This window comes from Ovis canadensis, chromosome 14 (assembly GCF_042477335.2).
Source record: "Ovis canadensis isolate MfBH-ARS-UI-01 breed Bighorn chromosome 14, ARS-UI_OviCan_v2, whole genome shotgun sequence".
Taxonomy (NCBI): domain Eukaryota; kingdom Metazoa; phylum Chordata; class Mammalia; order Artiodactyla; family Bovidae; genus Ovis; species Ovis canadensis.
Genome location: NC_091258.1, coordinates 67,735,521 through 67,758,372, shown reverse-complemented (window position 1 = coordinate 67,758,372; position 22,852 = coordinate 67,735,521). Strand labels below are relative to the sequence as shown.

Sequence of the window (22,852 nt, the reverse complement as noted above, 5' to 3'; positions counted from 1 at the left end):
TTCAAAAAACTTCAAGTTAAAGAAAATCCTAACTAGTCTGTTAGAAGATATTTGCGAAACCTTATAGCTGGCAAAGAACGTGTATCCAGAATACATAAGGAAGACTCCAACTCAGTAATAAAATAGCTGAAAGAGGTCCTGCACAAAATATATACAAATGGCCAATAAGGGCACAAAGATATTCTTTGTCATTGGAGAAACACACACACACACAAGGAGATGCTACACATAACCACCAAAATGGTAACGAAGAAAAAAGATCAACACCACGAATGTTGGTGAGGTTATGGAACAACAGGGAACTCTTGTACTTTCTGGTGGGAATGGCATGGTCCCACATTGGAGTACGACTTAGCTGTTTTCTATAAAGATGAGTTATTTTAACCTCATAACCACATTGGAGTACGACTTAGCTGTTTGCTATAAAGATGAGTTATTTTAACCTCATAAGTTATTTTAACCTCATACCTCTTACGAGGCATTTATCCAAAAGAATGAAAACATATGTCTACCATAAGACTTGTACAGAAATGTTCATGGAAGCTTTTTTCATGTCCCAAGTCCCAAATGGAAAACAGCCAAATGTCTTCAGTTCAGTTCAGCTCAGTCGCTCAGTCGTGTCCGACTCTTTGCGACCCCATGAATTGCAGCACGCCGGGCCTCCCTGTTCATCATCAGCTCCCGGAGTTCACTCAGACTCACGTCCATCGAGCCCGTGATACCATCCATCCATCTCATCCTGGGTCGTCCCCTTCTCCTCCTGCCCCCTTCTCCTCCTGCCCTCAATCCCTCCCAGCATCAGAGTCTTTTCCAATGAGTCAACTCTTCTCATGAGGTGGCCAAAGTACTGGAGCTTCAGCTTCAGCATCATTCCCTCCAAAGAAATCCCAGGGTTGATCTCCTTCAGAATGGACTGGTTGGATCTCCTTGCAGTCCAAGGGACTCTGAGCTGTAAAAGAACAGAGTGTGACACAGCCCTGTGGTGGAATATTACTCAGCAATGAAAAAGGAGCAATCTGCTACATGTACAACATCACTGATGATTCACAAAATCTTACGTTGGGTGAAAGAAGCCGAACACAATATATGTATTTATTCGGCTGCACCTTATCTTATTATGGCACAAAGGATCTTTAATGGCTGCATACAAACTCTTAGTTGCAAGATCTAGTTCCCTAACCAGAGATCAAACCCCTGTCCCCTGGAATGGTAGTATAGAGAGTCTTAGCCACTGGACTACCAGGGAAATCCCCAAAATATATCTTTAACCTTTGTCATTCCTGGCATGTGTTAGTCACTTCAGTTCAGTTCAGTTCAGTTCAGTTCAGTCGCTCAGTTGTGTCTGACTCTTTGCGACCCCATGAATCCCAGCATGCCAGGCCTCCCTGTCCATCACCAACTCCTGGAGTTCACTCAAACTCATGTGCATCAAGTCAGTGATGCCATCCAGCCATCTCATCCTCTGTCATCCCCTTCTCCTCCTGCCCCCAGTCCCTCCCAGCATCAGGGTCTTTTCCAATGAGTCAACTCTTCTCATGAGGTGGCCAAAGTACTGGAGTTTCAGCCTTGGCATCAGTTCTTCCAATGAACACCCAGGACTGGTCTCCTTTAGGATGGACTGGTTGGATCTTCTTGCAGTCCAAGGGACTCTCAAGAGTCTTCTCCAACACCACAGTTCAAAAGCATCAATTCTTCAGCAATCAGCTTTCTTCACAGTCCAACTCTCACATCCATACATGACCACAGGAAAAACCATAGCCTTGACTAGATGGACCTTTGTTGGCAAAGTAATATCTCTGCTTTTTAATATGCTACCTAGGTTGGTCATAACTTGCCCTCCAAGGAGTAAGCGTCTTTTAATTTCATGGCTGCAGTCACAATCTGCAGTGATTTTGGAGCCCCCAAAATTAAAGTCTGACACTGTTTCCACTGTTTTCCCACCTATTCCCTATGAAATGACAGGACCAGATGCCATGATCTTAGTTTTCTGAATGTTGAGCTTATATGTTGAGCTTTAAGCCAACTTTTTCACTCTCCTCTTTCTCTTTCAGCAAGAGGCTTTTTAGTTCCTCTTCATTTTCTGCCATAAGGGTGGTGTCATCTGTATATCTGAGATTATTGATATTTCTCCTGGCAATTTGATTCCAGCTCATGTCCAACACTTTGGGACCCCATGAAGTGTAGCCCACCAGGCTTGTCTGTCCGTGGGAATCTCTAGACAAGGATATTGGAGTGGGTTGCCATTCCCTTCTCCAAGGGATCTTCCCAACCCAGGGATCGAACCCGGGTCCTCTGCATTGCAGGCAGATTTTTTCCCATCTGAGTCACTAGGGAAGCCTATTCCCTGGAGCTCCTAAAACCTTTAGGATTTCTTGTGAGGAGATAAATCAATATGTCTTTTGTTATGTTAATGAGACACCCTTCAGAAAGTCTTAGGTGACTCAAGGATGGACTGATTGCCTGGGGAACCAATCTTGGGATTAAAGGATTAAAATTTCAGTCCCTTCCATCTCACTCCCACTCTCCACCCAACTACCCCCTCCTGGGAGGTCAAAAGAGCTAGAGATTGAGGTCAACTGCCAATGACCAAGGATTTCATCAATCATGCCTATATAATGAAACATCCACACAGCCCCACAGGATGGGGTTCCAAGAGCTTAACAGTTGGTGAACTAGGATACAACTTTGTGCTGCGAGAGTGAAAGTGTTAGTCCCTTCAGTCATGTCCGACTCTCTGAGACCCCATGGACTGTAGCCTGCCAGGTTCCTCTGTCCATGGAATTCTCCAGGCAAGAATACTGGAGTGGGTTGCCGTTCCCTTCTCCAAGGGATCTTCCCAGCCCAGGGATCAAACCTAGGTCTCCTGCATTGCGGGCGGATTCTTTACCTTTTGAGCCACCAGGGTTGCAGATTCCAAACCCCAGAATACAGAGGACAGAAGCTCCTGCGCTTGGGAGCCTTTGATCTCATCATCTGTCCAGTCATGGTCACGTCCAACTCTCTGTGACCCCGTGGACTGTAGGCTCCTCTCTCTTCCACCATCTCCCGAAGTTTGCTCAAATTCACATCCATCGAGTTGGTGATGCTATCTAACTATCTCTTCCTTTACCGCATCTGGCCGTTAAAATCCTTTTATAATAAAGTGATAATTTAGCGAGTGTTTTCCAGGGTTCTGTGAGCCCACTCTAGCAAATTAATGAAATCCAAGGAGGGGATCATGGGAATATCCAATTTATGACTGGTTGGTCGGGGGCACAGGTGACTATCTGGACTTGAGGTTGATGTCTGAAGGGGAGGAGGAGGGCAGCCCTGTGAGATGAGACTTAACCTCCAGCATCTGACCCTGTCTCTAGGTAAGTAGTGTCAGAACTGAGTTCCTTGCTTGGTAATGTTGGAAGACACACTCTGAGCTGTATAATTCCAAAGTTCAAGAACAAAATATCTGATTTTTAAAAAGAAGAATAAAATTGAATTGCCACGAGACTCATGAAGAGCAAAAACTGAAACAAAAAATTCATTGTCATTCAGTCATTAAGGAAATTAACCCTAAAATCACAGTTGCTGCTGCTGCTGCTAAGTCGCTTCAGTCGTGTCCGACTCTGTGCGACGCCATAAATGGCAGCCCACCAGGCTCCCCCGTCCCTGGGACTCTCCAGGCAAGAACACTGGAGTGGGTTGCCATTTCCTTCTCCAATGCATGAAAGTGAAAAGTCAAAGTGAAGTCGCTCAGTCGTGTCCAACCCTCAGCGACCCCATGGACTGCAGCCTATCAGGCTCCTCTGTCCGTGGGATTTTCCAGGCAAGAGTACTGGAGTGGGGTGCCATTGCCTTCTCCAAAAATCACAATAAACGACCAATAATCCTTTCCCAAAAAGAGAAAAAACAAAAAAAAAATTTTTTAATCAGAAAATCTCTTCCAGGGCTGGCACATGTGTGGATAGAGAATGGAGAGTGACTGATTCGTGGACACAGACAGGATTTCTTTGGGGGATGATTAAAATATTCTGAAATTAGTGATGGTTGCACAATCTTGAGAAAATTCTACAGAAACACCACTAATGTGTATGCTCTCAAGGGAATTTTATGGTATGTAAATTTGATCTCAAATTTTTTTAAAAAAAGCAGAAAAAGCAGTTGCCTGGAGAGGAAGCACTGACTGCAAACTGGCCTGAGGAAACTTTGGGGAGGCTACAGACATTCTACATCTTGACAGCAAGCCAAGAGTAAGCCTTTGTCAAAATCTGTCAAGCTAATCACTTAAAATATATGCATTTTCTTGTACGTGCATTGTGCCTTGGGACTTCCCTGGCGTCCAGTGGCTAAGACTCCACTCTCCCAATGCAGGGGACCCAGGTTCAATCCCTGGTCAGAGAACTAAGATCCCGCATGCCGCAAAGAAGACCGAAGATCCCCTGAGCCACAACCAATACCCAGTGCAGCCACAAAAATGTGCGTGTGTGTTTAGTCGCTCAGCCATGTCCGACTCTTTCCCACCCCATGGACTGTAGCCCACCAGGCTCCTCTGCCCATGGGATTCTCCAGGCAAGAACACTGGAGTGGGTTGCCAAGCCCTCCCCCAGGGGATCTTCCCAACCCAGGGATCGAACCCAGGCCTTTTGCATTGCAGGTGATTTTTTTACCATCTAAGCCACCAGGGAAGCCCAATAATTTTTTAAATTGTGACTTGACTTAAAAAAAAAAAGAATATTGGAGGGAAATATTATCTCCAATCTAACTTTTTCTCGCTACGTGGACTACTTGTAGCCTAGACAAGGAGGATTGCAGAAGCTTCTTTTTGCAGCCCTATAGCCCCAGCCTCCATCAGTTCTCTGCTCAGGATCACAATTAGAAGACAATCCACCCTGTGCCCATCTCTGTGTGGACAGGCTCCTAACCACTCACTCCCCCCCACCTCCACCCCCTGGCTATTCTTTCTGTCCTTGCAGTTAGCCAAGCACAAGGAAGGAGCCCAGAAGGCGAGAGGGGCACCCATGAGAGACAGGGTCTCAGGACAGCTGGCGGTGAAAAGCAAGTTCAGTTCAGTCGCTCAGTCGTGCCTGACTCTTTGCAACTCCATGAACCACAGCACACCAGGCCTCCCTGTCCATCACCAACTCCCGGAGTTCACAGAGAAACTGAGGGAGAGCAAAGGACTGAGAGATACAGTGAGATAGAGGAGAGCTGCAAAGAGGGAATAAATATCCACTCATCACAATGATGGAATGAACAAGACAGAGAGACACGAAAGAGGAAGAATCTTGGTGTTTGTCAAGGAACGTCAAGGGCCCAGGACTGCAGTGGGAGGGAAGAGGGTTAGACCGTGGGGGTGGCCCCAGGTCGTGTGAGATGCTGCAGGACCCTTGCTTCAAGTCACTGATGGGTTTCAGTCTTGGCTCAACCACACGCCTGAGGGCTCCTCACACCTGCATCCCTTTAGCTGCCTAACACATTCACACCATTTTATTTTCTGCGAAACTCTTATCACTGCCTTTGGATGTAGTACTTCCGGCCTGTCCAGGGGCAGGCGCCTTCCCCCGCCCCCTGCCCCCCGCCCCCCGCCACCAGGCTTGGTTTCTCCAGCTGTAGATTATCTCCAGGACAACCCACAAGATGGGTGTGAGCCTCCAGACCTCACCTGTCCAAGCACCTGCTCAGGTGGGAGCCTGGACCCAGAGCTGCTGAACCGCAGGGAGCCCCAAGCAACAGCCTCAGGCTCAAATGGTTGGTCCCCAGGGCAAGGACAGTGATCTCCCTGTCTCCACTATTTGGGACTATGAAACATCATTGCCTTGAATTTCACCCAGGTTGCAGAAGACTTAGATAGGCATTTCAGAAATGAAGTAGCAAACGGCTCGTGAACTCACTACACAGGGAAATGGAAATTAACACCTCACCATGATGCCTCTATGTCCCCTCAGGGTGGCTAAAAGAGAAAGCTGACAATAATGTGTGTTAGATAAAGACATATATGAGTGTACTATTACATATATCATAATTCTACATTATAGATCACTTGAGATAGTAAAAATACACTTATACATTTGCATGTGTGTGTATGCACGTGTGTGTGTGTGTGTGTATATATATGTATATAAAATATTATTTGGGCCCAATAGTGATGGCAGAGCCTGTGCTGCTGGACTAGGTCCTAAGGACCTTAACTCTGTTATGAGTAGACCATAAGGACACCCACAGCTCCCAAACGATGGGACCCCAGAGGAACATAGGAAAAGGGCCTCAATCAACCCAGTTTTCTCAGGACTGTCCCAGTTTAGAAGGCTCAGTGGTAGAGAAGCCACCTGTCAATGCAGAAGACCTGGGTTCCATCCCTGAGTTGGGAAGACCCCCGGAGAAGGAAATGGCAACCTGCTCCAGCATCCTTGCCTAGAGAATCCCATGGACAGAGGAGCCTGGTGGGCTACAGTCCTTGGGATCGCAAAGAGTTGGACATGACTGAGCGCACATGCAGTTTAACACGGGAAGCCCCACATACTGGGAACCCGAGCCCAGTCAAATGGGAAGGACTGCTCCCCTCACCGACCAAACTCTCTGGATAGACGAGCTGGACTCTCCATACTGGCGTGTACACTGGACAGACTGTCAGCTTCAGAGATGAGAATTATCAGCTTAGGTCTTCAGAGGAGGAAACCTGAGATGCAGAGGAGAGACTTGTCCGGAGACACACAGCTAATAGCGAAGCAGAACAATATTTGGGCCAAGGTTTCTTTGCCCATCGAAACCAATGCCCTTGAGTGCATTGCTACCCTTGACTCATTCTCAACGGGATGTTCAAGGGGAAACAGACACGACCCATGACCTCACCAGCTTTTCAAAGTTACCGAGGACTCAGGAAGCTTGGTTATATCAGTTGCTATTTATTGTATTCAAAGTTAAAAAGGAGGTATTTTTTTAATGTTTCTAATTTTTTTTAATGTATTTTAAATTCAGTTGTTTTTTTTTTTAATTGAATGCTTTCCCTGAAAAATCCCAACACTACAAGGTACCTCGTGTCTTGAGGTAAACCTCAGGGCTCTGCAGAAAACTGCTGGCAGGTCAGACCCTTCCAGAACATTGTCTGATCAGGAGCCCTGGGTCATCTCTGAGAGCCCTGGTCAGACACACCCAGAGTCCCTCACTTGCACTTCCTTTCCCCATCTCTAGAACTCCCTGTGACTCCCAGGGGGACAGAGAGGAGAAAGAGGGTAGGAAATCAGAAGTTTCAAGATAAATTTATTCCATCAACCAAGTTGGCCCCCTCCTAACCCTTTCGATGTTGTTGCCCAAACAGCCAGGGAGTGCGCCTGCGCGCGCCGCCCCGCTCACCCCTTCTCTCCGGGGGGCTCCTCTGCGCCTCTGCCGCCCTCCTGCGGCCGCCCTGGCCCCTAGGTCTCCCCACAGCTGGTCCTCTGACCCTGGCCTGGTCCCATTGGAGCATTAGCAAATGCTCCAATCCTCTTAAGGCCAGGCCGGCCTCAGCAGAGCCGAGAGAGAATTAGATCAAACTTGCGGGGGGAGTGGACCGTCATGTGATGGGCTGGGGGGAGGGGAGTGCACAGACCGTAGGGATAGAAAGAACAGTCCTGCTTGTTTCAGCTTCCACGAGGAGGTCTGAGGCGTCTCACACACTGAGAACCCCCGCAAGAGGAGACTCGGATGTGGGCGAGTGGGGGGTTGGGGGGACAGCGGGACGGGGCAGGGGCACCTGGGCGCCGAGGTATCTTACTCCCCACGCCCGGAAGAGCCTGAGGCTTCTGTCTGCGTCTTCACGCCATCTCGCCTCTCTTTAAGGATTTTAGTGTCTCTTCTGGAATCCTTAATTCTTGGCACGTGTGTTTTTACGGGACAGATATTGACAGCCTGTGGGCTGCCCTCAGACGCTCCCCACCACCACCTCCCCAGCCTTCCACCCCCACCCCCACTGCCCGCCTTCGCGTTCCAGCCGCAGGGACAATGGTTAGACTCACAAGGAACAGAGCAGCAGGCAGCCCCTGAGGGCAAGCCCTTTCTCCTTTAGCATCTGATGAACACTCTGGGCTTCCTTCCCGAGGCTACCAAGCTGCAGACAGCCCCAGGAGCTCACGGGTTCCACACCCCCTATTCTTTCCAGAACCTTCTGAATGGGGCAAGGATGAGACCTCCTGGGGGGAACAGAAACAATGGAGGCAGAAACCTGCCTGGTCAAGGAGCCAATGTCAGGTTCCACTCTTCCCAGATGCTTGACACTTGGCTGGGAATTGTCACAACCCTCCCCCCACCAGATTAGACCCCAGGCTTGTTATGCCTGCGGGCTCCCTCCCTTCCAAGCTCTGAGCTCACAGGTGACATCTTTGGCTGTGATTCTTTGAGTAGTTCTGCCTTGTAAAGCCACTTCAAACAGGGAATGCTCCCATTCAATTCTGCTTTTAGGTTTCTTAGAGCCTCTGCCTGCCTTTCCATCAGTCAGTATGTCCCCCTGTTTCATGTATGTTTTACGTGTGTTTCTGTTTAAGGACACTCTTTACTATGTACAGTTGATTCTTGCACACTGAGCACACGGCCAGCAGCTCTATAATTTACAAGGGAAGGAAGCTTATCTCGAACACGTATTTGCTCAGCGGGGCACGTCACTGCCTTCTGGAAAGGAACAGAAAACAATTCAGCACTGTGCTTGGGAGTATTTTAAACAGTAAGATCGGGGGACTTCCCTGATGGTCCAGTGGTTAAGACTCCTCGCTTCCAATGCAAGGGGTACGGGTTCAATCCCCAGTTGGGTAACTAAGATCCCACATGCTTTGTGTCACGGCAAAAAAGTAAATAAATGGAAAAATAAATGGTGAAATCACCAACAAAAAGCACCAAAGTACCATATGACTCAGCAAGTCCGCTCCTAGGTATATATACAAAAGAACTGAGAGCAAAGACTTAAACATCGTGTCCTTAGTTCAAGCACTCTTTACAAGAGCCAAGCGCTGGAAACAGCCCAAGGGCCCGTCAACAGATGAATGGAGAAACAGATGCAGCACATACATGTATATAATGGAATATTATCCAGCCGTAAGAAGTAATGCAATTCTGATACACACCGCAACATAACAGAACCCCAAAGACAGTCTGCTTAGTGAAATGAGCCAGACACAGAAGGAAAAAATAGTGTACAATTCCACTTAGAGGAGGTAACTGGAGCTTTCAGGGAGAGGCAAAGTACTGCAAAGGTCACCAGAGGCTGGGGGAAGGGGGAGAGTGTGTGTTCAATGGGTCCAGAGACTCTGTCACGATGATATAGGTATAGGGAGTAGTGATGGTTACACACTGTGAATTTATTTACTGAACTCTATACTTGTGCTGTGCTGTGCTAGGTCGCTCAGTCATGTCCAACTCTTTGCAGTCCCATGGACTGCAGCTGCCAGGCTTCTCTGTCCATGCGGATTCTCCAGGCAAGAATACTGGAGTGGGTTGCCATGCCCTCCTCCAGGGGATCTTCCCAACCCAGGGATTGAACCCAGGTCTCCCGCATTGCAGGCAGGTTCTTTACCATCTGAGCCACCAGAAAAGCCCAATGGAATGGGTAGCCTATCCCTCCGCCAGAGGATCTTCCCGACCCAGGAGTCGAACTGGGGTTTCCTGCATTACAGGCCGATTCTTTACCAGCTGAGCTACCAGGGAAGCCCAGACTACATGCTTACAAATGGTTAAAACAATATTATATTATAAAATCTTACCATGATTTTTAAAAGCACAAAAATATTCCCCCCAACGCAGCCCAAACAGACCTCAAAAAGGGCACTTGTTTATAGCACAAGAGCTGAGACAAGAAGGCAGAGTGTCCCTGTATTCCTGGTCAGCTGCGAGCACGTGAGGGTGGCTCCTTGAATTTTTCACAGCTCTGCGCTTGTCTGCAAATAACTAGAAACACGCTGGACTCCTCCTTTGGCTGTTGCGAAGCAATTTTACCCAGTAGGCAAACTGGCAAATAGGGAATCTGCAAATAGTGAGGATGGACTGTATTTCAAAAATGAAAGACGAGGCAGAGAGCAATGTCTAGAGAAGTTCTAGAAGGTAGAGATCAAAACCCTGGCCCCCATCTCTCCATCCCCCCAGCCTTGTCTTCCAAGCCCAGATTGCTCTTTTAATGTTGCCTTAAGTGGCTCTAGGAGTAAAGAACCTGCCTGCCGATGCCCTGGGTTGGGAAGATGCCCTGGAGGCGGGTGTGGCAACCCACTCCAGTATTCTTGCCTAGAGAATCCCATGGACACAGGAGCCTGGCGGGTTACAGTTCATAGGGTCGCAAAGAGTCGGACACGACTGAAGTGACTTAGCATGCGCTCGTTGCAGAGAGCCGGAGAGGTCTCTCGATGGGTGTCTCTCGGGCAGGAGGCAGAGACGGAGCAACCCTACAGGGAGGGCCAGAAGCACGGCTCATCCAGAAAGGGGGCTGCAGAGATCAAGAAACTGATGGATGGGGAGAGAGCCATTGTTTCGGTTCGGATTGGACCAAAAATGAAAGTAATAACTTTTGCCTCTTAGCACCAATGTTTACCGACTCCTTTCCCGCCTCTGTCTCTTCCGTCCAAGGAGGAAGCTTCAGGACCGCTTGCTACCCCCAGCTGTTCCTGGATGGGCTCTGCCCTCTGGGCTTCCATCCAGCCCAGGGATAAATGAGGTCAGAGAAACAGAAGGCAAGGCATCCACGTGGCCTGGGGCAGCACCCAGAGCCAGAAACTAGCCTTGTTTCCCTGCTTGCCAATTAAAAAATAAGAGCCATTAAGAAGTAGAAAAGAGAAAAAAATGAACACAGCCTCTGGATACTTTTTTGCTGTGTTTTGGGGGTTTTTTTGCTTTTGGCCACCTCATGCAAAAAGTTAACTCATTGGAAAAGACTGATGCTAGGAGGGATTGGGGGCAGGAGAAAGGGACGACAGAGGATGAGATGGCTGGATGGCATCACCGACTCGATGGACATGAGTTTGGGTGAACTCTGGGAGTTGGTGATGGACAGGGAGGCCTGGCGTGCTGCAATTCATGGGGTCGCAAAGAGTCGGACACGACTGAGCTACTGAACTGAACTGAACTGAATGCAAATATATTATGGATATATATATATATATATAGTATGTGCTTATTGAATGTATACATTCTCAGAAGTGAACAGTGTGCCGAGACATCGCGTGCATGCTCAGTAGTTCAGTCGTGTCCGACTCTTTGCAACCCCATGGACTGTAGTCCACCAGGCTCCTCTGTCCATTGGATTTTTCAGGCAAGAAATAGGGGGGGTTGCCATTTCCTCCTCCAGGGGCTCTTCCTGACCTAGGTATCGAACCAGAGTCTCCTGTGCCTTCTGCACATTGGCAAGCAGATTCTTTACCACTGAACCACCTGGGAAGGCCCTCTGAGACGTTACTCCGTGTCAAAAGCTGCATACTCATCCAGATCGCTTAGCACATTATTAGTCATCAACTTTTGAGTTTTCTCATTCTAGACTAGGAGGTTTGGGATGTTTTGGACACATTTATTTTGACAAAAGAGATACACCAGGCAAACAAAGCAAAAACTATACTGAAAATCATCAATTGTTATTAAAGGTTCTAAGCCTCATTCCTTCTGTTAATTAGCATTCCACAATCTAAAGCTACCGAGAATTATTTATTCATTCTCTTTTTCAAGGACACAAGTTGATCCAATTTGTTCAGCTGATTGATAGCTCAAGTAAACTTTTTCACGCTTGTTCACAACAGTCAAGCACTCTCCCAGGCTAGGACTGCCCTGGTGGTCCAGGGGTTAAGATTCCATGCTTCCATTGCAAGGGGTGGGCATTTGACCCCTGGTCTGGAAACTAAGATCCCACATCCCTCCCGTGGCCAAGAAAAAAATAATTCTCCCAGGAATAAATCCTTTTTGATTTAAAAAAAAAAAAAGAGTATTATACTCATTCGCTCCTGTTCAGTTTCACCAATTCAGTCTCCAAAATCTCCAAAAATCTTTTCCCAACCTTCATTCCAGCAGCAATGAGAAAAGGCCACATTCCCCATCCCTATGTCCCACCCAACTTGATCAGTCTGGTAGGCAGTAACGTTAGCATTGCATTCATGACTATATTTTTACTGATAGGTATTCACACAACATAAAATTTACCCATACAATTCAGGGTTTCTTAATTTAGTCACAGAGTTGCCCATTCATCACCATAATCCGTTTCAGAACGTTTTCACCACCCGAAATAGACCAGTTAGACCTCATTTCCCCTTCTCCCAAGTTCCTGGAAGGTGCTAATCCACCTTCTGGCCCCATGGCTTGTCTCTTCTGGGCATTTCCTGTAGGTGAAACCATACAACACGTGAGCTTTTGTGTCTGGCTTCTTTCTGAGCCGAATGTTTTCAAGGTTCATCTACGCTGTACTATGAATCAGTACCTCATTCCTCTTTGTGGTTAAAACAATATTCCATGGTATGAATAAATGACGTTTTGTGTATCCCTCCACCGATAGATGGACATGTTTGTTTCATTTCCGCCTTTTGGTTTTTGTGAATAGTGCTTGCCATGAACATTTTCACATTCCGTGCATACATTTTCCTAAAACTGTGTCGGTGAGTTAGTCCATCTAGTTGTACTTTTATTGGCCAAATAAACTGCCACACTAGAAAATCTCTGAGGGCAGGGAAATACTCTTCTCATCACTCTTGCTTTCCCATCACATTTGTTAGGCTTGACAGGGAACAGCTGACAGATGACGGAACTTTTCTGTATCTAACACTAAGTAGCAATTCAAAACAATGAACTTGACCTATAATAACATTTCTGTTTTATTTAATTTTATATATATATTTTTGGCACTACAGCTTGCAGGAGTCTTAGTTCCCCAACCAGGGATCGAACTCTCGCCCCCATGCAGTGGAAGGGCAGAGTCTTAACCCCTAGACGGCCAGGGAAGTCCTTGTTATATTTAATTTTGAATGTAAGCTCCCATATATTTCTAGCATCCCAGACTGTGAGCCTTGTCAGTCATGTTCTCCCTTGACCCTTGACCCCTGAACTGATGAGGGTACCGCCAAAAGAGGATGGAATCACCCACTCAGGTCTCTGGACAGAACAGATGTACCATCACTGTCCACCTGATGGTCTTTGACTGAGGGTATTGGCAGCGATCACCGAGTCTGTCTCAGATGCCAACCTACACTCCCAAAGCGTGAGAAAGCCCGATTCTGGTAGAAAGCTACCAGTCCCCGGCACGGTGTCTCTTCTCAGCCACTGCTCATCTAAACATCACGATGTTCCATTTCTTACCTTGAAAAAGTAGAGAGAAGGTGGCCTCCGGTTCCATCCTATAGACCAAGGACATCACCACGTTTGCCCCCATTGACAGCAGCAGCAGTCTTGCTGACTAGCGTGTTCCCAGCTGCCCAAGGAGCAGAAAAGATGTCCAATTATGGCAAAAGGCTGGCGGAAAGGGAGCAGAGTAAATGTCCACTGATGGCAAAATGCCCCCATGAGCATCAAAGAGTGGCATAAATCGAAAAACAAGATCTCTTTGCTTTGTTTCATGTCATACTTGATCACTTATTTGCTGCCTCCCGACGATGACAATAAAAGTCCCAGGGGATGAGCATCATGAGCTGTGTTCTCCCCTGCCGATGGACCCCCGGAGATCCAGGCACAAGCCAGGAACTCAGTATGATGCTTAGATCCAGGTCTACGCAGCCTCAGTTCAGTTTGGTCGTTCACTCGCCCCAGCTCATTGCAACCCCATGGGCTGCAGCACGCCAGGCCTCCCTGTCCATCACCAACTCCTAGAGTTTACTCAAACTCATGTCCGTTGAGTCGGTGATGCCATCCAGCCATCTCATGCTCTGTCATCTTGGTTCTCCTCCTGCCCTCAGTCTCTCCCAGCATCAGGGTCTTTTCCAGAATCAGCTCTTCGCATCAGGTGGCCGAAGTATTGGAGCTTCCGCTTCAGCATCAGTCCTTCCAATGAATAGTCAGAGTTGATTTCCTTTAGGATTGACTGGTTTGATCTTCTTGCTGTCCAAGGGACTCTCAATAGTCTTTTATTATTGAGCAGCTGCAAGTGAGTCCTGTCCTGGGAGGCACCAGGAACCCTCTGTATTAAGACAGCTTGGGGCCTGCTCTTCGTGGATGAATGAACTGGGTCTGGTTTCCCTGTTGCATTCAGGAGCTTGGGTCCCAGGAGCCCGATTTCACACTTCTGTGGTGTTGGAGAAGACTCTTGAGAGTCCCTTGGACTGCAAGGAGATCCAACCAGTCCATCCTAAAGGAAATCAACCCTCAACATTCATTGGAAGGACTGATACTGAAGCTGAAGCTCCAATACTTTGGCCACCTGATGTGAAGAGCTGACTCACTGGAAAAGACCCAGATGCTGGGAGAGATTGAGGGCAGAGGAGAACCGGGATGACAGAGGATGAGATGGCTGAATGGCATAGATTCAATGGACATGACTTTGAGCAAACTCTGGAGATAGTGCAGGACAGGGAAGCCTGGCAAACTGCCATCCATGGGATCTCAGAGTTGGACACGATTGAGTGACTGAACGACATCAAATAAAAGGATTAACCAATTATTAATCACTCTCTTGCAAGGCAGGGAGGCTGAGGGTGGGGCAAGAGAGGGTGGGTTTCAGGACCCTTAGGGTGTGCCTAAGGTGGGCACAGCATAAAACTGGGATGTCTGTCCCAGGCCTGTGAGCAGAGCCTCAGACTCCAACCGCAGAACAGCAGGAGGATGCAAGCACCCGAGTCCGTCATGAGTGAGTCTGGCCTCCTGGGACTTAGTGGAGTTTGGGGGTGGAACCACATCACTGGGGGAGAGGAGCAGGGAGCCTGGTCCTCAGGGGTCCCCTGTCAGGGTGGCTCCCCCTTGGTTGGGAGTCGGTAGAGGGTTGGAGAGAGCACCAAGGGTCGCCAAGGAGCCTGTCCTGCCTGCCTTCCCAGGGCAGGCCCTGGAATAAATACTCCACGGGCTGAGATCAAGCCCATTTCCAAGCTGTGCTCACTGAGCCCCAGAGAGGTGCAAGGGTTAGGGCTGGAGAGCAGACAGCCAGGGTCTGACCAACAACCTCACTCCGGATGCCCCAGGCTTCTCCTCCCGCCCTCGGGCCTGAGTCCCACCCGCTCACCTGGGTCTGGTCCAGGGAGGGGGAGGGCACCAGGCAGGCTGGGGGCTGTTCCTGGGCTGATGGGACCCTGTTTCCCCCTTGGTCAGGCCCCACGCGGAGGTCCGCGCCCCCAAACAGGAAGCGGCGGGAGCGCACGGTGTACAGAAAAGAGCAGCTGGAGGAGCTCAAAGAAGCCTTCCTGAAGAACCAGTACCCCAGCTACCAGGACCGCCTGCGCCTGGCGGCCAGGCTCCACCTGGACGAGCACAGAGTGCAGGTCTGAGCCCGCCCGCCCCGGGGCCACCCCTCCGCCCTCCCGGAGCCACCGCTGGGGACCGCGAGGCCAGAGGGGCCCGGGCTGCCCCGGGTCCCGCAGCAAGCAAGGGGTCTCCCCGCTGCGGACCCAGGGCTGGACCCCGGGTCAACCGTGTGCTGTATCACCGCGCCAGCCGCATCCGGCCTGCCTGACGCCCCCCACCGCCCCGGGTGTCCCGGTGCCCAGCCCTCAGGGCCTCTGAGCCCGCGGAGCCTCTCGGGCAGACCCCTTCCTGCCCCGTGGGTGCCCAAGCCCTGCCCCTGCCCTCTGCGCCCCTTCCCGCTGCCTCCTGAACCCCAGGAGCCTCTAATTGGGTCTGGGGGGCGGAGGGAGAGGGGAGGCAGGATTCTCAGCTGGACAGCCTCACCCCTCCACCTCCCGAGCAGAGGCCATACCGGGGGTCCCTCGCCTCTCACACCCCCTCCTCCTGGTCCCGTCTTGCCCCTCCAGGTGTGGTTCAAGAACCGCCGGGCCCAGCGCTCCCGTCTGGAAGGACAACAGGCCCAGGGCGGATACCAGAGGGCGGGCCATGCGCCCACGGACCCCGGAGCCCCCCGGACCCCCGCCCCCGCCCCGGAATCTGCTGCCGCAGCTGCGAGCCCCAGTTTCCCAGACAGCCCGGGACTCTACAGCTGCCTTGCTCCCCCCAGCCCCGCAGGGGTGCTCCCAGCGCCCGAGCCCGGCGTCTCCAGCCACCAGCCGGCCATGTGGGTCCCGGCACAGGGCGTCCACGTGTACGGCCCGGCTGCTCCAAGCCCGGCCCCGGGCTGGCCTCAGGACCCCGACGCCCCGAACTACCGCCCAGATCCTCTTCTGCTTTCTGACTGTGCCCTGATGTTCTCATCCCAGCAGCACTTTTCCGAACCCTCCTCTCCCTTGAATTCTGTGTCCCCTGAGGACGAGGACGATTTAGGCTCCCAACGGTTCACGGATTTATAGGGTCGTGGTCATCTGTACCCGCAAAGTCCCGCAGACCCCGAGCGGCCAGAGAGGACAAGGGCGCTGTGAGCCTGCACGTGGCGCCCCCGCGTCCGGGAAGGTGCCATGGTTTGGTCTTCACAGCTCCTTACTGTGTGCACCTCCCTTGATCCAGCCTGGGGAGGGGGCGTTTCGGCGTCACTGTGAGGCCTGAAGATCCCGGCCCGGTTATTTGGGAACTGCTGTCAATGGAATCGCTGCTGGCAGTTCGTGTGTGTTCTGGCTTCGTGGATGCTGCAGAACTTTCTGTGCAAGCGAGACCAACATCATTCGCCCAGCCCCCCAAATGCTGAGGATTTGAGACATTTTTATGTTTGCTGATCTGCCCTCTTTCGGCTTCTTTGTAGTTTTAATACTGATCCCTCCAATGGTGCAGAAGTTAAGTAAGCTCTTCTCAGGTGTTAATTGGACATTAGGAATACTTGTAAATTGTCCTCCCCGCCCCGTCCATTTTTCTCAATTTGTTTGAATTTATATATCTCTCTTTTGGTGGCTAAAGTGTTGCAAACATTTTTCCCATGTGTATTTTCTATAAGTAGAATTTTCTTGATTTTAATGTTGTGTGTTTCAGTGCCCCTCATTATCTTTTGTGATGAATTCATGTTTTTGTTTTGTTTACATCAGTGGCAGACTGATACGCTGAAAAAAAAATAGAATAAAAAAATTTTAAATAAATTTAAAATTATTTTTTACAAGATGGGCCCCCGTTTTCAAGTTGACATAAAAGTTTATAAAAGCTGACTGTTTGGGGTTCCTCTGGTGATCCAGTGGTTAAGAATCCACCTTGCAATGCCAGGGACACCAGTTCAATACCTGGTCCGGGAAGATCCCACACACCACAGCTACTAAGACCTGCACATCCCAGAGTTTGGTCTCTGTAACAGGAGAAGCCACCTCAATAAACTAGAGAAAGCTTATGCAGCAATGAAGACCCAGCACAGCCAAAAATAATTTTTTAAAAACCTTGACATTCAAGGCCTACTTGCTTTGCCACAAGCTGAAAACAGTTTACAGAGAACAGTCTGAGATTCCCAGTCTGCTGTTTCCAGTATAGCTCAGGGGTTTCAAATGGCAACCCATTCCAGTACTCTTGCCTTGGAGAATCCCATGGACAGAGGAGTCTGGCAGGCTACAGTCCATGGGGTTGCAAAGAGTGGGATACAGACGAACAACTAACACAGGGGTGTGGAGGGAGGAGTTGCTCTTTTCTTCTCTAGCATTACTGCTTTTTAAAAAGTATTTGGCTGCGTCTGGCCTTAGTTGGGCCATGTGGGTATTTGGCTGCATCTGGTCTTAGTTGGGGCATGGGGGATCGTCGCTGCTTCCTTGCAGCCATTGTAGCATGAAGGCTCAGTATTTATGGCATGCAGACTTAATTGCTTTGCAACATGTGAGGTCTTAATTTCCCAGCCAGGAATGGAACCCAAGTCCCCTGCATGTCAAGGAGGATTCTTAGCCACTGGACCACCAGGGAAGTCCCTACTGCTCTTCTCTTTCCTCTTGTTTAAGATATCTTTCATTATCACGTAAAGATAATGTCTTCTTCCCTAAAATCATAACAGTTTTAACTCCCATATTTAGGTCTTAAAACAACTAGAACTGATTGTGGATGTATGGTGTGAGGTAGGGGTTTCTTTTTTTTTTTTTTTTCCCTCATGGAATTTCATCCCAGGGGGCTCAGTGGTAAAGAACCTATCCGCCAATGCAGGAAATGCAGGTTCAGTCCCTGGGGCAGAAAGATCCCCAGGAGAAGGAAATGGCAAACCACTCCAGTATTCTTGCCTGGGAAATCCCATGGACAGAGGAGCCTGAGGGGCTACCATCCACGGAGTCGCAAAGAGCAGGACACGACTGAGCACGCACATGGATTTCCAGTGGTCGTTTTGTGGAGAGATTGGTTAATTTGTCGTCAATCAAGGGTCCAATCGCAGATGGATCGATGTCCACAAAGGCTTCATTTGGGGTCCTCGATCTTTGTAACTTTGCGCCAATTACCTGTTCCCTCTGTCTCCAGTTTCTCTGCTGCTCATCCTGACCCCTAGGTCTCCCCACAGCCAATTTTCAGGCCCCATCCTGGTCCCCTTTAGCAAATGCTCCAATCCTCTTAGGACAGGCCAGCCTCAGCAAAATAGAGTGAGAATTAGCAGGGATTTAGAGCTCCACGTGACCGACTGTGGTTTGAGGGGGTAGAGAGACAGTTGCGAGGATAGAAGGAGACCGTGTTCATCAGAGAGGCCCTGGTAGGAATGGAGATAAACACACACACACACAGGCCCCACAAGGAGACTGAGGGACACAGGAGAGAGATTGGAGCCAGAGGAGACATACAGAGAGGCAGAGAGGGGGAGTTAGGGGGTGGGGCAGAAAGGAAAGGGAACTGAGTCACCCCAGCCCTACTCCCTAAAAGAAAACAGACAAGGTCCCACCCACATGTGTCACTTTCCATGTGACAGCTGCTGTCCTCCATGCGCTAATATCCTTACAAAAGGTTCTTCAAGGTCAGCAACCTAATCCCTTACCTACAGGAGGTCACACCAAACATCAGAGCCTTCAACTGCCTTTCTGAGAAGACGGCGGGCGTCTAAGCTGAGCGTGAACCGGGCTGCCCAGCTGAGGACCTCAGTCCTTAACCCCTTTACTCTCTCGAGTTTTACCAAGTTTATCTGCTTCTTGGACCACTCAGAGAAAGCCATGTGGACAGCTGGACCTCTGTGAGACTTTGGGTAACAGTCATCACTAGGGGTGGGTGTGAATTACACGGAGTGTGCAATTGACACACTGGGCACTAATTTACAGGAAGTGCTGAGTAAATGGGTGGTCTTATCCTACCGGGCTTCCCAGGTGGTTCTAGAGGTAACGAACCTGCCTGCCAATGCAGGAGACTTAAGAGATTTGGGTTCCATCCTTGGATCGGGGAAGATTCCCTTGGAGGAAGACATGGTAACCCACTCCAGTATTCTTGCCTGGAGAATCCCACGGACAGCGGAGCCTGGTGGACTACAGTCCGTAGGGTCGAAAGGAGTCAGACACAACTGAAGCGAGTTAGCACGCACGCGGGCACTATTCTACCACTGCGACAGCCCCCTGGCCCCCATCTCCATCTTGTCCCTCCTCTGACTCACCCAGCTCCCGACTCTCTGCCCTGTGTGCTCCCCTTCCTTCTCCCTCTCTCTGGCCTCTCTCCCGCCCCTTCAGGTCCCTGGACTTCTCCCCAGCAGCTTTCCTTGGCTTTGACCTAGTCTGATTCACCACGTGCCCCAACCTCTTAGGCCAGTCAGGCCAGCATCTGCAGAATAAGGGCACAGGCACAATCAGAGGTGAGCTGAAGGGGACATGGGACTCACTGGCAGATGAAGATCAAAACTTTCGCAACCCCCGACTCACATCTTCCCGTGTTTCCTTGGTGACCAGGAGACTTCCGTTTCAGCAGTTGGTGCTGTTGGGGTCTCCGGCATTCCCCTCCCCAACGTAAGTCCCAGGGAGATGCTCTCAGGAAGCAAAGATGCTGCCCAATCTCCTCTAGCCCTGATTTATCTGCCGTGACTCGGGCAGTGGACGGAGCACAGTGTAGATCACAGACATACTTGGTTGCACTTGCATTTTTATTCAAAATTTCGCTACACTTGTCTCCAAACTCATTCAGCTGAATACATTAAATATATACAGTTTTTGGAATGAGGTTCATGACATTGTACGGGAGAAAGGGATCGAGACCATCCCCATGGAAAAGAAATGCAAAAAAGCAAAATGGCTGTCAGGGGAGGCCTTACAAATAGCTGTGAAAAGAAGAGAAGCGAAAAGCAAAGGAGAAAAGGAAAGATATAAGCATCTGAATGCAGAGTTCCAAAGAATAGCAAGAAGAGATAAGAAAGCCTTCTTCAATGATCAATGCAAAGAAATAGAGGCAAACAACAGAATGGGAAAGACTAGAGAGCGCTTCAAGAAAATTAGAGATACCAAGGGAACATTTCATGCAAAGATGGGCTCGAAAAAGGACAGAAATGGTCTGGACCTAATAGAAGCAGAAGATATTAAGAAGAGGTGGCAAGAATACACAGAAGAACTGTATAAAAAAAATCTTCATGACCAAGATAATCATGATGATGTGATCACTAATCTAGAGCCAGACGTCTTGGAATGTGAAGTCAAGTGGGCCTTAGAAAGCATCACTATGAACAAAGCTAGTGGAGGTGATGGTATTCCAGTTGAGCTGTTTCAAATCCTGAAAGATGATGCTGTGAAAGTGCTGCACTCAATATGCCAGCAAATTTGGAAAACTCAGCAGTGGCCACAGGACTGGACAAGGTCAGTTTTCATTCCAATTCTAAAGAAAGGCAATGCAAAAGAATGCTCAAACTACCACACAATTGCACTCATCTCACACGCTAGTAAAGTAATGCTCAAAATTCTCCAACCCGGGCTTCAGCAATACATGAACCGCGAACTCCCTGATGTTCAAGCTGGTTTTAGAAAAGGCAAAGGAACCAGAGATCAAATTGTCAACATCCACTAGATCATGGAAAAAGCAAGAGAGTTCCAGAAAAATATCTATTTCTGCTTTGTTGACTATGCCAAAGCCTTTGACTGTGTGGATCACAATAAACTGTGGAAAATTCTGAAAGAGATGAGAATACCAGACCACCTGACCTGCCTCTTGAGAAATCTGTATGCAGGTCAGGAAGCAACAGTTAGAACTGGACATGGAACAACAGACTGGTTCCAAATAGGAAAAGGAGTACATCAAGGCTGTATATTGTCACCCTGCTTATTTAACTTACATGCAGAGTACATCATGAGAAACACTGGGTTGGAAGAAACACAAGCTGGAATCAAGATTGCTGGGAGAAATATCAATCACCTCAGATATGCAGATGGCACCACCCTTATGGCAGAAAGTGAAGAGGAACTCAAAAGCCTCTTGATGAAAGTGAAAGAGGAGAGTGAAAAAGTTGGCTTAAAGCTCAACATTCAGAAAACGAAGATCATGGCATCTGGTCCCATCATTTCATGGGAAATAGATGGGGAAACAGTGGAAATAGTGTCAGGCTTTGTTTTTTTGGACTCCAAAATCACTGCAGATGGTGACTGCAGCCATGAAATTAAAAGACGCTTACTCCTTGGGAGAAAAGTTATGACCAATCTAGATAGTATATTCAAAAGCAGAGACATTACTTTGCCGACTAAAGTCTGTCTAGTCAAGGCTATGGTTTTTCCTGTGGTCATGTATGGATGTGAGAGTTGGACTGTGAAGAAGGCTGAGCGCTGAAGAATTGATGCTTTTGAACTGTGGTGTTAGAGAAGACTCTTGAGAGTCCCTTGGACTGCAAGGAGATCCACCCAGTCCATTCTGAAGGAGATCAGCCCTGGGATTTCTTTGGAAGGAATGATGCTAAAACTGAAGCTCCAGTACTTTGGCCACCTCATGAGAAGAGTTGACTCATTGGAAAAGACTCTGATGCTGGGAGGGATTGGGGGCGGGAGGAGAAGGGGACAACAGAGGATGAGATGGCATCACGGACTAGATGGACATGAGTCTGAATGAACTCCGGGAGATGGTGATGGACAGGGAGGCCTGGCGTGCTGCGATTCATGGGGTCGCAAAGAGTCGGACACGACTGAGTGACTGAACTGAACTGAACTGAAACAGGTTTATGAGGAGCTGATGGAATCCTAGTCCTTTGCACAGTGACTAGCGCATACTGCTTGAAACTCCAGACAGTGTTTCTTTTCTCTCTCAGTCCCTCCATATCGCTCTTGCTCACACCCTCTTCATTTATAGCTTATCTTATTTATTCTTTAAATATGCCGCCGGTGACCATGCAAAGGGCTTCCTAGGTGGCGCTAGTAGTAAAGAACCTGCCTGCCAATGCAGGAGACTGGGGTTCGATTCCTGGGTCAGGAAGATCCCCTGGAGGAGGCCGTGGCAACCCACTCCAGTATTCTTGCCTGGAGAATCCGCATGGACAGAGAAGCCTGGCGGGCTACCGTCCCTGGGGGGTCGCAGAGTCTGACATGACTTAGCACGCAATCACGCACAACCATGCAAATACTGCTAACCGTCCCAGCCAGGGAGCATGCCCTCCCTTTTGAAACGTTCCCTCTCCCTCTGTTTCTTCCCATCTCAGGTGGGAGCACCACTCACCTCTCTTTCCAGCTCCCTCTTCCTCTACCGCCCCCTACCGCCCTCCTGAGGCCGTCCTGGCCCCTGACTCTCCCCCACAGCCGGTCCTCTGACCCTGTCCTGGTCCCATTTAGCAAATGCTCCAATCCTCTTATGCTGGGCCGGCCTCAGGAGAGCAGAGAGAAAAATTAGATCAAACTGGAGAGAGAGGGAAGGGAGTCATGTGACAGGTGACGGAGGTTGGGGAGGGGGGTTGGACAGACATAACAGGATGGACGGCTCTGGGGGCTGCCAAGATGTAACAGAAGCTGCTCCTGCTTATCTAACAGACCCTGTTAGGGATTGATGCAGA

The 22,852-nt window shown here is 49.3% G+C and overlaps 1 protein-coding gene across 1 annotated transcript in view; it reads right to left on the bottom strand.

Annotated features, from left to right (window-relative positions):
* CRX (cone-rod homeobox) overlaps nucleotides 1–13,762 on the bottom strand; it is a 30,990-nt gene extending 17,228 nt beyond the window's left edge. Inside the window, exon 1 of the mRNA XM_069549300.1 lies at nucleotides 13,258–13,762. Within this exon, the coding sequence (XP_069405401.1) occupies nucleotides 13,258–13,330 (73 nt within the window). The 5' untranslated portion in view covers nucleotides 13,331–13,762. The remainder of the gene's footprint in view (nucleotides 1–13,257) is intronic.
* Nucleotides 13,763–22,852: the final 9,090 nt, after the last annotated feature.